At 36.8% G+C, this 16,262-nt stretch overlaps 1 protein-coding gene across 1 annotated transcript; it reads right to left on the bottom strand.

Annotated features, from left to right (window-relative positions):
* Positions 1–1,901: 1,901 nt before the first annotated feature.
* On the bottom strand, positions 1,902–10,940 carry LOC121971943 (synaptotagmin-3-like). Its single transcript, XM_042523483.1, has 12 exons — positions 10,710–10,940; positions 9,832–9,930; positions 7,746–7,796; positions 7,509–7,632; positions 6,647–6,765; positions 6,468–6,569; positions 6,305–6,379; positions 6,058–6,134; positions 5,340–5,589; positions 4,770–5,129; positions 2,299–2,427; positions 1,902–2,229 (listed from the first exon to the last, which is right to left on the bottom strand). Exons 1-12 carry the CDS (start codon positions 10,818–10,820, stop codon positions 2,101–2,103), a joined length of 1,626 nt encoding a protein of 541 aa, XP_042379417.1. The 5' UTR covers positions 10,821–10,940; the 3' UTR covers positions 1,902–2,100.
* Between the last annotated feature and the right edge of the window lie 5,322 nt (positions 10,941–16,262).

The following is a 16,262-nucleotide window of genomic DNA, read 5'->3' as shown; positions in this document are numbered from 1 at the left end:
AGGTCACGAGAAACAAGGACGTCATCGGGCCGTCCATTTCAAAACAATCGGCGTCCCATCGTACGGATCATCACCGCCACGCGAGAAGAGCCACGTGGCGCTCTGTCACCAGGCGCAATTAATGCGCCCATACCGCGCGTGCTTCGACTTAATGAAAAGGATTTGCGTGATTTTCGAGAAGATTTAGACAAGCAAACATCTACGTGGAGCGCCAAGACATTCAAAACGAAGAGCCGAGCGGCTGAATTTGGCATAAGGGCCGAACGGCTCAAGGGATATTATAAGGCGACGACCGCCCGCTCGGACACATAGTCTAGTCAGTCGGACTCACTTCCTCCTTCGACTAGACTTGAAGGGGAGGCAAGTGATCCGGCAGTGAGAATGGGGGACCCACTTCCTGAAGGGTCCCAGCCTAAGGACAGATGGAGGGCTGATTAAGCGGGTAAGGGCCGCGTCGAGCAGTTGAGCAGGTCCGAGCGGAGCCAGATATAACCCAGCCATAGGCTAGGGTTTCCGACGCCAAGGCGGGTGTCTGCCCGGCCGGAACCGAAGGGCCGAGCGGGTGTCTGCCCGGCTGGAACCGAAGGGCCGAGCGGGTGGTCCGTTCGGCCAGGATAAGGGCGAGGATACAAAGGTTAGCCGAATGGTCTATTCGTTCGGCTCGGGATATGGGATGTCAGCAAAGGCATGCCTAATGATTATGCCGTACACAAGATTTTACGATAGAGGATCTAGCCGTCACTTCATGGAGAGGTTGATACAGTAGCGGTATGGCCTTATGGATGCCCTTCTGACAGACTCATACCTGGGCATGGTCGAAAGCAGGTGATTGCTTTGATTGGCGTGCCCAGGCTCCTTCGAGAGGTCTATATAAGGTCTCCATTTCTTCACCGGAGGTACACGAGTCTTCTGTTTCTAAGCCACCTCTTTGTTATTCCTCGCCTGACTTGAGCGTCGGAGGACCGTCGCCGGGACACCCCTCCCGGCTCGGTTTTGTTGCAGGTTCGCCGGAGCACTCGAGAATCTAGCAGGGAGCGCCACATCCCCAGCGTTCGTTGACCCCTGGTTCGGACAGGATCATTAATAATAATATAAATTAAATTTGGGGATGGGTGGGGATGAGACGGGGATGAGGATTTGATCCCCGTGGGTTCGAGTTCAGGGAATCTTTGAATCTAAAAAAATGAAAATAGGACAGAGATGAGGATGATAAATCCGCCTTGGCCCGTCTCATTATCATCTCTAAGGCAGAAGTTGCACTCTTAACTAGATGAAAGTAGATCATGATGACTGAACGACCATCTTAAAATGGAAGAGATTTTCAAAATACCAACTCAATTATACCAGTAGAGTCACTCAATCCATGATAAATGTGTCGTTGTTATAGGATCAAATAGCTCCAAAAGGATGAATAGATGACTCATCGTAGTTGTTAATTTGTCTTGTGAAATACAACTTAAAAAAGGATTACAACACCATAAACAACCCGAATCTTCGAGTTCATCCTTCAAGTTTAATGATCATCTATGAGTTGGAAATTCTAAACAAATCTCAGGTCAACTGAATGCAAAAAAATTCCAAGGAAATCTCAGAAAGAGGATAATTTAGAAGAGATCTGTATAAAAAATCGCAATGAGGAAAGAAACAATCTTAGTTCACTAAGATCATGGAACAAATAGTAGCAAAGTTCACCGACTGCTGCCTTTTTTCTTTTTCTTTTTTATCATTTTGTGCAGTCAGCTCACAACATAATCGAGTCAAGATTATCACTAAATCATTAAAAGAAGAAAATGAGAAAATTGTGGAAAGACAACTTGAGAAACTTGAAAAAAAAGATGGAAAAATAAGAACAATGGTACCTATTTCTGAAACAGAAACATCAACTATAAAGTAGGATGTGATATATTATATTAAATTTGGTTCCATTTCTTAGTTTGAATTTATGCTGTAATCATTTTTCTCATTCAGATACACCATAAACAATCTTGTGATGAGGCTATAAATTCATCTATCTTTTAATTATACCAAAAAATAAAAAATGCATGATTGCAGAGCTATACAACATTTTAACTCGTATGTACAACCCCTGATGACGTCCCGTTAAGTGGTGTTCCATTCCATCTCAATATGAATCACTCCACTTCGCGAGTTTATGAGATGATACCTTTGGTTTATGCGCCCGTTGTTCACAACATCTGAAATATTGATGTCAACGTACCCAAGAGATTCCTAACAGTTGGAATAATGAATGAGAACATGAAAGAGAGAGAGAAAGAAGCTTCATCGCAAGTGCCAAACCTTGGAGTGGAAGCTAAAAAACCTTCCCTTGCTCAGTACTTCAATGTGAAGTTTCTCATCTTTTGGTGCCTCTTCTAGCATAAACTGGAAGTCCTCGTTCCATCTTGGGTCCCTGCTCCTCCTGATAACCTGAGGAGAACAGTGAATGAGCAAGCTAAGCTAATATAATGTTTATGGAGCGAAACAATCTAAACATAAAACAAACAGTGATTCAGAAACATGGATATTAAATCTAATGTAATATTAAACTATGGAAGAAAAACAAGGAAAAGGGATTTATGCAATCAGAAATGTAGAAATAAATTTAAAAATATTAAGATCTATTTTACACTGATCAGTATTCATCATTATAAATTAAAGATAACAAAATGGCGACTAAAACTTATAAGGTCCAGTGCCAAGGCTAAAGTCTCTTATACCATCCTTGGTTTAGTTCTCTCAATCTTCATTACAGGGCAGAAGATTAGATTAATTATTTAGGCAGTTCCCACTATCTATTTATGTTATTAATTAATAAAAAATAATATAAACAAATCCCTAACATATGACTATTTACATTTTGGTCCATAACACTCCTCCGAGAGCTAGTTCAAATATATTAAAAACAAATTTAGCTTATTGCAGATATATTTTAAGTTAGCTCAAGGTGAGTTACTAAGTTTACTAGCTGAGCATCAATGTTGATAAATAAGGTGACAATTGCATTCGACTATACTTTTTCTTTGATAAATAAATTTCTATGTGATTTGCTCTCCAACAAAACCCTAGATTAGAAGCGATGCTTATGGCAAATTGGTCGTTGTAATAAAGCTTTGTTGGCTCCATGGCTGTATGTCCCAACTCAATAAACAATTGTTTGGTCAGACACTATGCTCTGCCTTTGCACTGGACTTAACTATAATAGTTTGCTTCTTTCTATTTTTGAAAATTAGGTTACCACTTAAAGGAAGACAATAACTTGACGTGAATTGTGTATTTGTAGAGGAACCTACCCAATCAACATAAGTGTATCCTACAATCTGAAGTTGACCTCAATCCTAAAATAAAAAATTAAAAAAAAAACTTGCTTCCAGAATTCTTGAGATCTTGTAGCATTCTCAAGTTGCTTGCCAATGACAATAACCTGAGATCTTTAGAAACCAAACTAATAATGCTAATAGAAAATCAAATGTCACCTTAAAATTGGACCTATTCCTAGTAGCTTAAGCTTTAGATAAATGGTCAGTCAAGCAACTTTAACAAATAGTAGCTTGAATTTAGTGTTTAGCTTGAATATTTATTTGGATAGTATATCATGCAATAGTATGTCTCTTACTTTTTTCATATTGTTTCAATTTCTCTATGAAGTGAATATGGATGGTCACCTGTTCTCAACTTCTCATTTCTATTAAGGAAAAAATCCCTTAAAGGGGCATGCCTAGACTAAAGATGAAAGGTGTTGCATAGACAATGTTGGGGGTGTGAAATGAAATGGAAGTTTAATACAGAAAAATGAAACTTAGCTTGGCCAATGTGATTAAAAGAGAAAAGCATACGTGTTATCATGTTTGTCACTTCTAAGAGGAAACAAACAAGGAATTTTATGCTAACAGAATTCACATCAAGAAGTGAATTCAGATCAGAGTGACAGTTGAATTGAAAAATATGATTTATATGTTATGCAAGGAAACAGAATCTTAGAAGTCTAAGTATTCATTTTGAATATCTAAGACAGGCATGTCTTAAATTCTTGTCATCATCATTTGACCATGTTAGTCACTACTATTTGAGGTTAGCTACTTTTTATTCTTTCGCTTAACTAAATGGAAGCCTATATCACTAGCAATATTTATATCTCCTAACTCAAAGTTAACTATGTTAATTTTAGTTTTCTTTTGGTCTCCCTCTACTAGTTACACCTTTGAACTCAGGGCTACTTTAACTTGGAAGTAAAGAAATAGAAAGGGAATAAATGATTAAGTGAAGGGCAAAGAAAATGAACAAATATATTCTTACGTCAATTCTATTCCACTAATCTTATTTAATTAGGATGGAACTGAAAGAAAAAAGATAAACACTGATTTGGCCGGCAATAAATAGAGTGCAATGGGGTTAATCATGTGTTTTTCACCTTTATACTTCCAAGTAAATGAAAGAATTTAATTATTGTATTTCTTTTCCATCCTTCCTTCACCAAAATAAACACAACATAGTCAGCTCAACTTGTCGTAATTTTGGATATTTGAAAATGAAAGGGAAATGATGGTCACTTTCTAATGAACTGTGCAAGAATTAGGAACGAATTGAAGTTTACTTGTAGGAGAAAAGATACTGTAACATGGGCTAAAGAGATAAGTAAAAAGAATGGTAGGTCATGGATATTAAATAGTGATGATTGAATCAGTCCACATAGACACTGAATATGCTAGGGAAAAGATGACACGAGCCATAGACATGAAAATAGATATCATCATATAGTAACTTGGACTTACTTTAGTTTTCTTCTTTTCTCCTCTGAAAAGAACCACTGCATAAGCATTAGTATGATGCTTTCCTTCAATATCTTCTGCAGCTTCAATAGTGACCAACAACAGCCCACCATTATCAGATACATCCTGAATCCCTCTGTCAATGCCACTAAGCTTCTCATCTAAAACCTTACTGAAACTACCAGTGTCTTCTTTGAAAGGATCAAATGTCAATTGTACTACAATTTTCCCTCTGTTTCGCTGATTTTGTAGGTCATTAGGGTTCATGTTCTTTTGAAGATCAAGAGTGAACTCTTTTGTTTCATGAGGAATAAGCACATTCAGTGGAATGACTTGCATGCCCAACTTATCATGCATTTTCACCTGCATAATAACAGAAAAACAATATTAAAAGAGTTTATCATCGCATTGAATAAAAGGGATAATAAGATGTTATGCAAGAATTATGAAAGTTAGAGATTAAATAAATTTTGTTATTCATATTCTTCATTGACTCGAGAGAACTCTAAATGATGAATTAATGAACCAGTTTAGGACAAAGACCAAAGAAGACAAAGCATACTGGACTTTAACCTTTTCCCAGTCATAAACATGAAGCTGAAGAACTTGAGTCTCTGGATCTTTTACTATAAGTTTGAATTGCTCATTCCATTCAGGATTTAGGTTACGCATCTTGATTGAGGTCTTCTTTGATGGCAGCCCCTCTCCACTCAAACTGAGTTTAACATAGGGATCTGATTTACCAAGAATATCCATCTTGCGAAGATTATATGCACGAACAACATTTACATTCAATATTCCCACAGGCTTCTTTACTGCAGCACTGCAAGGACAAGATAAAATGTACTTAGCCAATCCTTCCAACTAAATCTTAGCAACAGTACCTTGATAGCAGAAATGATTCACAGATTAGGTAATCTACAATAGGCTAGGTTGATTAAAAGAACTTTCAACATTATTTGTCAAGAAAATCAAGACTCAGTTTATTAATGCACTATCTTGTCATGAAGCTCTACTTTTGGGAATGCTAAATGAACAATAAACCCATTTCCATTGTGGAATTAGGAAATCTAGCACACATTTATCTTTGTTTCCTGTTGTTGGATAGTGTATAGGCATACAACATTCTAGGAATAACATGAATAACATCAAAAGAAAAAGAATAGACAAACAATCACACATGCAGAATGAAAATAACTTGATAACAGTAGTTGGTGAAGTAGGAAAACTGGGAGACAATTATATAATGGAAGTATTATCACCCATATGAGCAGCTCCAACAAGAAGTTACCTTGAACCCTCTAGAATAGGTATCTCTAAAAGATTTGGCCAATGATAAATATTTGAGACTTGTGTTGCAATTGTATCCTGTGGCCAAAAAGAGTTACAATAAATAGTCAGCGGGAAATAAAACTAATTGTAAATTTCTAACAGTCAAATCAATATGATTTCATTTGCCAAATGACATTAAGGCAGATAATCTAGTAGCTGTCTGTAAATAACAAGTTCACTTAGCTATCCAGAAACAAATTTACAACCTGAATAAACCTATACAAGCCAGGTATTGCCATTATATCTCCACCAAAAATTTTGAGTCCAAAGTCAACGTTTGGCTGCAGTTTTGTATAAGAAACAAATAAATATCAGAAGTAAACGTTTCCTGAAAACACTTAATCAGTCCAAAGTGAAGAATATTGTTACCTTTTCCATCAAAGATACAGACAAGTTGGCAAAGCATGGAAAACTTGGAACTAGTGGTTTCAAAGTAACCCGTGGCACCAAAGATATTTGTAAATCCAACAGCTAAAATAAAAAAATTGTCATATTGGTATCATTAAATGGAGGCTACTTTTACATAGTATTTGTCAAAAACTTCTGACCTGTATTGTTACTTTGAAGATGGACAGTTTAAGCACTAAAACCACATTTGTATTACCAGCCCATCTCATTGCTGGTTCAACAACTAATTCTTTCTCTTGTGATTCATAAACTTTTACACCTATATAGAGGAAAATAAAATACAATTTAGCTTTAGTTCTATCCTTGTAAAATGAATATATAAAGTTGTAATGTTTTAATAGTTTCTTTTTCTAAATAGGATGATAGAAAGTATGGACATAGCAAATTTGCAAAATGATACATCTTTCTCCCTTGTGGAATCCACAATCCAACTAAACAAGTGGGCAAGCACATAATAAACTTTTAATCTAAATCTAGCTTATTAAAACTCAACAAAGAATCCTAAAAAACATCTCTATGGTAAATCCTAAAATTTAAAGAATATAGGGTACTAGCTTGGCGAGGTAAAACAAGGATGTGTTTCTGGGTGTAAGGCCATTTTTTTTTTCCCTTTCACAACCAGTTGAAAAAGTTGTCACAGGCTATAACTAAACTCAATGTCCCAACTGTATGTTTTTGCAGATGCTTCCTTATGGCCTTATTCTCTTGTGTTCACATAAAGTGAACAAAGATTGTAAAACATTCTTGACAAAATATTTAGTAAGTACATGATAGTTTATGGTCAGTAAGACAACCAAATGCTTGATGAATTTAGATCTGAATACTAGTCAGTCAGAACTAGGAAAAGCTAAAATCCATTTGACTAGTCTGGCATGCATCATTTATGCGTAAACTATCAGTACCTAAACAAGAGTTCCAATAAACTCTTCATTGGCCTTTTACCTACATGTTCAAAGCTTATAATTAGCAGTTATCTCTATGTGGAGAACTTGAGATACAAACCATGAATTGTAGGTGGAAATGAACCAAGAGTTAGATGATCAAATTCAATTGACTCGATCCAGTACTTTCCAATGTACTGATCAAATATCGGCTTCACTGTACTCTGAATTGTATTGCATATTGCCTGCATCAATAGGAAAATGAATAATAAGTACATAACAAATTCATAGTAACATACTGCAATTTCAAAGTTGTTATTTTGTTTATACTATCATATCCAACATACAGAAATAGAACCTTATCCAAGCAAGGCCACATGTCGAGTATGAATTTATTCAACCAGTCGACCTGCAAACAGGCTAAATATCAATAACATGAAGTTTAAAAATCTTCAATATTTGATTTCAAGTACAACTATGGGGGTTTTATTTAAGGAACACAGGTTCCAAGAAGAAAATTTTGTACCCGACTAATTCATATTAAGAAATAGATATAAAAGAAATTTAACCTTATCCATGAATCTTAAATTCGGTTTCAGCTTCTAAAAAGAATTATGATGATTGAATTCTCATGGGTCATTCTCCAAGGAAAAATTTAAAGCAATCATGCATACATGGGGAAGTTAGGACATGGAAGATGAAACTAAATCTACTGAAGTCTTTGGAGGAAAAACAACACTTTATGTGACAGCTGAACTTTATCCAATATGAAAATAATCAGCTAGCCAAGACTCTATGGTTGTTCAATATACACTAAGAGCCCCTCAAACTATTAGGAAATGAAAGACGTTTTTTTTATTCAGGTTATATGTTTCAATAATTTGGTTTTTATTTAGCTTTATCATGTAAATTATGGATGGATATGTTTTGCTGTCTATATACTAGTGTATGTACCATATTTGGATGCAATAAGGTCTATCACTGCATAAATGATGTATTTTGCAGCAATGATGTTTGACAACTGTATTTAGACAAAGATGATTTCAATGTTGACAATTTACCTTGAACATTAGACAAAAAATGCACAAGTCTTACAAAGAAAAAGTATGCTGGAATTAGTTGAATTGACTAGAATGCCTTATATAAGATATTTGAAAATTTTAATATGAGAAAATCACTTATATAATTAAAAAAATTAAAGATTGATTTCACCAAAATAAAGAAAAATTAAATATAATCTTTGAGCGAGATCGACGAAACACCTTGGTGAACTAGTGTGAGTTCACAAGCGTGAGGAGTGATACCTAAGGCATGTGAGTCACCAAAGTGTGTCTTCCACCAAGTGTCTTTCACCATTTCACATTTGTTCCACAATATAGTAAGGGAGTTTCCATCATTCTGTGATTCTCTAGTTATTTTTTGTAATGCACTGTAAATCTTTCACGAGCTTGATCCATTCTTCCTAGGCTTGAGTGTAAGTCTTTCATTATTCAGCGACATGCCAAAGGTCACAGAAGGCTTGAAGTCATGGAAGACTTGCAATGGATGTCAAAAAAGCCTTTCACCAAGGTGGGGGTTATTGAAGCTTCTTAAAGTCGAGCAACTTCCTACCTCTTACTTTAAAAGGCAACTCTGCTCTTTCACATGCTTTCATGATTCACAGAAGCCTAATTTTTCTTCATCCTCTCCTTCCCTTTTCTCCTCCACTTGTAGTGTTCAGCACACCCTCTGGCACCGGTACTCAACACAAGCAGCCCTCTCTAGCCGGCTAAACCAAACCCTAGCTCCACTCGAGATTTCAAACCGTACTTTGAGATATTATGAATTTTAAATAATACTAGCAATAGAAAGTTCGGTGGTTTGCTCTCATAAGGCAATGGTAAGATTTATTTGAAGACCATTGCATTATTGTGATTTTTGGATTAGGCAAGGATTTTAAATTCAACTACAAACAAGCAGTATACACTATAATGAAATGTGTTTAGTTCTCCACAGAATTAGATCAACAATTATCTAGTTCACAATTTACACATGCCTATCATAGACTCAAAAAATGTCAAACTAATTTTTTTAAGCAACATCATATATGTTTCCATTTTAAATATGAAAATTGATCCTTAGTTTGTAGTTAATGGTGATTCTTCACATATAAAATTACTATTAATACAAGCTAATAACATTATAAATACACATGATCATCTGATGGAAGAGAATTCCCCTGTTAGCTATATACCCAAATATATAATAGCTAAAAAACTACAAGCAATAAGATAATCATCTGGTGAAAGAAAATAGATAGGGTAGCTTTATAGTTGACAAAGATTCTTCACAAGGAAGGATCTAACAATTGCTACATCCAAAAGAATTATTATAGATGGGATAATCATCCAATGACAGACAATATATGCATGTCAACAATTTGCAAGGGATAGTAGGAAACTCACTCGTTCATAGTCTGGATTCTTCATCCAATATGGAATCTCAGGTATAAGTGATTGCAAGGTCTTTGAGTCTAGCTCATGCAAGGGTCTGACAATTGGATCCTGCAAAGAACATCCATAACTATGATTTATGCCTTTGACTAGAACGACATAATTACATCAAGATATTTTACTTTGCTGAAAACTCATTTAGAATTCAATTGATCATCCTGCTCATGCCATGTGATAAACCTACAAGAATCATGCATGCATGATAAACGAATAAAAGAGAAGAAAAAACAGTCAATATGCTGAAGAGCTACATTTTACGTGTACAGAGTCCACATAAAAGTCAATTCTTGACCAAGCAATTCACATGGAAAATAGTTAGTCTGATAGGAAAATCTTAGAAAGAAACGAGCAATTCCATCACTGTCAAAAACCTTCCACGAAACAGAACTAAGAGATTACGCTTAGGTAATTAACATCACAAGAAGAAGAAGATGAAGACAAAAAAACGCTTGAGCATCACAAACTTGATGCTTTCCACGAACACCTAAATATGCCCGGCAAATTGATCAAACCCATAACTTGTTTGAAAAAAAAAACACAGATGAAAAGGTCGCCTTTCCCCATCAGGACTGTTTCCCCAAGGTACAAAGTGATCCAAGAGAATCAACCAACTAAGCAAGAGCTGAAATCAACAAATCCTCCCAAACCAACATCCGGAGAGTGTCAATCCCATCCATCCGAAACCGTCAAGAAGCAAGCATCCCCCACGACTCATACCTCCCAACCCGATAATCCAACATGATACCATCAGACAAAATTCCCGATCGAACCATCTAATCAGTCAACGAAAAAGTAAAAGCAAAATCGGCGAAAAACAAGGGATTGCTCACCTTGACGTCGCTGGGCTGGAAGTAAATGTAGAAGAAATATCCGACCAGAAGGCCGACGGAAGTGCCGATTCCAAACCCGAGGACGCCCAAGAGAGTGCTCACCAGCCCCATCGCCGGCGACAGCTAACTGCATCGATCCGGCGGAGAAAGAGATGTGAAGAGGAGCAATCGCGTTCGAACTCGAACAAACTCCTACATATATGCCAGCTGGGCAGGGAAGAGTCCGCCGGAGGATTAACAAATTAATAATGAAATCTATTTGAAAAAAAATATTCCTATATCTTTGAATTAATTATATCTTTTTAAAATAATTAAAAAAATCATAATCCAGAAAAGAAAAGATTGATTTTGGTTTTATTTCAAGTAAAAGATTGCAATAATAATTTAACATCAATAAAATATTAAAAGTCATTTTTAAAAGTAGCTTAATTTAGAATATTGTATATCACATTCAAATAAATGACATATTTTTGTGGAAACACATGGCCAATCATCCATGTGCCATGTGTCATATCATTTGAATAATATAGTGGATGGTCACCGTCGACTACATTGAGGTGGATGTGATCACATTGCTCAAGTCTTATTTTAAATTATGAATGATCATTTGGATTTTGAATTTCACCGGTGTTTAATTTTTGTTAAAGGAGAATAAAAGTAAAAAAAATGAGAGTAGATGTTTACTAGAAAAGAACATAGAGAAAATTAAAAAAAATAAAAAGAACTAAAAAAAATAAAATAAAGCAAGATCCACGAGTTTGTCGCTGAATAAAAAAAATAGATAGACGAGAAAATTAAGAAATCACATATCAAGCTATCGTGTATGAAACGATGTTCCTCGGTCGATGTCTGCGGCCTTACAACTACCTGTGAAAAGCCGTGAGTAGGATAACAACAAAGAAGGAAAAATTGCCGCTCGTAGAAAAAAATAGCACGTTACCCGCATTCAAATTAAGCAACGCCTCTAAGGAAGAATTTAAAACAAAATTTAAAAGGTGGTCCCACGATCAAATAAGTACTTTCCAATTTAGTTCAATGGATGATGAAAAGTTTCCGTAGAGGGGCAGAGTGAATTAGTCCGTTTAAATAGTTAGATATTATGTATTAATTAAAAATGATAAGTTAATAAATAATTTTTTTTGAATGAATAGTTGATCTAAAAATATTGAATGTCAAGTCATCCGCTGTGAAAACTTTTTGTTTTTTCTTAGTAGTAGGTAGAAAATTTCTATAAGACTAGATCGGTTATCTTCAAAATTAACGTATTTATAGAATTTGTTTTCAAATAAAAAATGAAGAAGGTTGACTTCTAAGCAAGAGTTTATCATTTTTTAAGTAGCTATTACACTAATATACTAGTGTAACACAGTAACAGTGTAATATTACATATTAAGTAGCTGTTTAAAAAAAAAATTTTAAGTGATTTTGATCCGTTAAAATAATTTTAATAAAGTTTAAATAATTTTAATTAAGTTAATTAAAAATATTTTAATATATAAATTTGATCAAAATGAAACATAGTATTTAATCCGATTATTAATTGTAGCTGCTATGCCCGTACTAAGAATAAAAATATTTTAAAATAAAAAATGGAGTACTCTCATCAAATGTGGCGTACTTATTTTATTCTTTAGTTTTTAATTAGTATTAGATATCTAATTTATGTTAATTAATTATAGAATAATTAATCTGAATCTATGATAATTTTTTTATCAGTTAAATCGTTTGCCAGTTAAATATTTTTAGATTAACCGTCTATGTCTATTTTAAAAAATAATTATCAGATGTCAAAATTAAGAAGAAATGTGGGCGTACTTTGAATTTAATTAGCTCAGGAATTTAATCACCATTTGTTCCATCCTTTTGTTTTTTTTATATATTATATTAAAGATCTAGAACAATCAGTTCGGATTTAAATATTTTCGATAAATCACCCTCGATAAAATCCAAATTCTAATAAACTAATCCCTAGTAATCGTCAAACCTTGGAAGCCTCGCAACCTCTCTCTCTCACGGCATCGGTTTCCTCTCCATCAGCAACCTCCGCCGGCCATCTTCCTCCTAACTCCGCACTCAAATTTGACCTCCGCCCCTCCTCCCCTCACTGCGCTGCACTATATACACACGCCCATCCAGCTCCCCCCTTCTCTTCATCTTCTCCTCTTGCAACATCGCCGGCCGTTAGCTCCGAAGCATGAACTGGGCGAGCAGAAAGCTGCACCTCTACAACGTAACAGTGGGGCTCTACATGCTCGACTGGTGGGAGCGTCTCCTCTTCAGTATCCTTAACCTCGATTTAATTAATTACTGCTCAATGCCAACTGCATGCTTTTCCCTGTCTCCTCTTGACTTAACTTTGGTAGATACTCTGACTCTGTTTCTGCTTTGGTTCCTCTGCTCCAACGGAAGTCGATTGGCCACGGATCTTTCAAGCGGGCGAGCTTTTAGCTTCTCTCTTCCCTTTGGACCCTAACGCTGCATGAGCTTTTTTGTGCTGGTGAGCTTTCCTTGTTTGATCCTTTTCAGGCACATGAAGTGTGATCGTAATAAGTGGTTCTTTAGTTAATTAAAGAGTTATATATGGCTATATCATAATTCTTCGAAGCGGTGCTTGTTGGTATAATGTGTAGTATATATGGAGCAATGGAGTATGCATGTTTTAAGTTGAACATGAGTTGAGGTCAAGTTCTAATTAAGCAAAATGATCATATCACTAGCTAACATATTTAATATTAGAACATGTTAATTGAGAATAACTTAAAAAGAAAATATTTTTAAATTGCCAGCTCTATATTCAAACGAAGTGACAGTTTTATGGCTGGAACATCAGCTGGCGAGACAGCTCCGAACCAGCAACCCTACGACAGCCAGGAGAATCTCCGCACATTTTATAAACAAAACAAGGACTGCTCGACGAGCACATCACCTATGAGTTTATGAATTAAATTATGACCCAAAAATATGACGAATACAAACATGATGATCCGTTTAAATTTAATGCAATCCCACGGTTTGAATTAATCAGTCCACGTTTCATAACGTGTCGGTGGCATGTTACGTTACGTGTTCTCACGATCAAGTCGTTATTTTAGCGGTATAATAATTGGCTTAATAGCTTCAGAGAAAAAACTAAATAAAACGAGCATCCACAAATTATATAGTCACAATTGCACAAGGAACTGATTTAATTGACTTGCTCTCTCATTTTGGTGTTGGTGGTGGTGGTGTGTGTCCGTGTGTGTGTGAGAGAGAGCCATATGTAAAGAACTTAAATGAGCAACAAAGAATGAAAGCTTACGGACATGAATAGGATTAATAATCAAACGATAACAACGCGTATAGGTCTTGGAATTGGGATCGATCGGATGGGTGGAGTTCAGCGTGGTGTTCGGTCGGTGGAGTCGTCGAAATTTTGGGCGTAGCTGAAGGAATCGTACCTGAAGCCTTGCGGGAGCGAGGTGGGGAGACAGTCGGAGCGGACCAGCTTCCGGATCTCGGAGCGGACCCGGTAGAAGAGGTGGCGCCAGCTGCCCTTGAGCTGGAAGCCCAGCATCGCGGTCTCCTCCTCGTTCATCTCGATGTCCTCCGCGAACACCGGCTTCCGCGATAGGATCCAACCCCAGCACTGGCCCCACCAGCGGCGGAGCGGGCCGACGGCGCCGGCGAGCTCGCCGAAGGAGGGCGCGGACTTGCAGCGGCGGAAGGCGGCCCAGTCGGCGGAGAGGGGCTGGATCTTGACGGAGAAGGAGGAGATCCGCTTGCGGAGGCCGATGGGGCGAGCGTCCATCAGCGTCGGCGGCGGCTTCTTCTGGGGTTGGAAGGTCGGCAGGTCATCCTTGTATGACACGGTGGGGAGGAGCCGCTTCTTTGGGAGGTTCTCCAGGAGGGAGCCCATGGCAACAAGTCGTAACAACAGCAGCAGCAGCAGCAGATCTGGAGGAGCTGCTGCTGCTCTTCTCCTCTTGTTCCTCTCTTCTTTGTGGGTGGGGTAATGGTAGGAAGGGGGGGAATTAGAAAGAGGAGGGCAATGGAGGACAGATGATGGGTAGCTGGACAGGCTGTTTGTGGTCATGCATGGGGGGAACGATGGGGGAGGGCGAGGGGGGCCGGCCAACCCAAGCAGTGTTTCCTAATAACCGTGCTTGTGTTAGGACTCAATTAATTCATTTCAACTGATGGACCGGTGTCGAACTCAATGAATGTCTGTGTGGGTCATTCATTCATTCAATAAGGGTAGATCTGAATTCTCTAGCTTTTGTTCCTTTAAGAAGAGAAAAAAAACAAAAAGCCCTACCTCGCGTAACAACTAGATATACTCAATTTCACAATCATTTAGAAATGGAATAACAACATATCTTTCTTTCAGAAGGTATGTGAAACATTTGAAAAACGTAACGAACATTTTGTGCATCAGCGTCGGATGTCGGTTCTGATGTCCCACTCTGATAGCTTCCTTTCACATTTTACTTGACAGGCTTTCTGCTGTGGCTGCTGACTCTTTGGCGTTTCCTGCATAGTCGGTGAGATAAAAGGGGTGGTTGCAAGGGCGCGCTCGTGCCGGAAATTGAAGTCCCAGGGTTTGCTATGTAACAATAATAAAACAGCAGTAACATGAGCGCTAAATGGACCAATGTTCAAATATTTCTATTCTTCATTCGCATGATTCCATGTTCTATCCTAGGAGAGTAAACGAATCAAATCGAGCTAAATATAAAGTTCAAATTTAGCACGAAATAGATATATTCAAGTTCAAACTCGGTTCAAAGTTCGAAAAATTTAAAATTTTTAATTCAAGTTCGGTTCGAATTAGAACTTGGATTTAAATTCAGCTCGAAAGATTCGAATATATTCACGAACTATTTAAATTATTGTTCGAAAATAACTATCAAAAGACTCAAAATTTATTTATTTAATATATATTTAACTTATATTAATAAAATATTAAAGCTCACGAACGACTCACGAACTATCAAACAATATAATTTAAACTTGAATTCGACTAAAAAAAAATTTGAACATGTTCAAATTCGATCCGAATTCGATAAATTCAAATACGAATCAAATATTTTTTAAATCGACTTAAAAAGCTCACGAGACGACTTAATTCGTTTACACTCCTATTCTATCCGGTTCAATAAAAATTTCACACCAATCACCGAATAAATTTAAAAAGCACAAATGGGTCACTACGAGTGATTCAAGAGCCACAAATATTTATTTACGCAGTGTGAAAAACAGACTTTGGGAAACTTATCGCTCATCATCGTACCGAGCCCAGGGTGGATGTTTGGATCAAGGAACATCCGGTGAGACAGATGCCGGCTATTCATTAGCTTCGTTATTTTGGTATGGCCTGAACGTTTGGATGGCAATGGAGAGGCAAAAGGACCCATTTATATTCCCATTCCTTTAACGTGTACCATATTTATATAATATAAGCTATATATTTTACTCATATTTCAATGCAGAGCAAATGAAACAAAACAAAATACAATGTTATGCATCTGCTTCTCGAGACCGGATCCTCTTATTCATAAAAATAATCTAGGAATA

This window comes from Zingiber officinale, chromosome 4A (genome assembly GCF_018446385.1).
Source record: "Zingiber officinale cultivar Zhangliang chromosome 4A, Zo_v1.1, whole genome shotgun sequence".
Taxonomy (NCBI): domain Eukaryota; kingdom Viridiplantae; phylum Streptophyta; class Magnoliopsida; order Zingiberales; family Zingiberaceae; genus Zingiber; species Zingiber officinale.
This window is presented reverse-complemented; position numbering and strand designations above follow the sequence as displayed.

Coding starts and splice junctions, on each gene's coding strand:
- LOC121971943 (XM_042523483.1), bottom strand. CDS start 10,820: ATGGGGCTGGTGAGCACTCTCTTGGGCGTCCTCGGGTTTGGAATCGGC. Junction 6,380..6,467: donor CTGTATCTTTGATGGAAAAG/GTAACAATATTC, acceptor ACAAAACTGCAG/CCAAACGTTGACTTTGGACT. Junction 5,130..5,339: donor ATGTTTATGACTGGGAAAAG/GTTAAAGTCCAG, acceptor GTTATTATGCAG/GTGAAAATGCATGATAAGTT.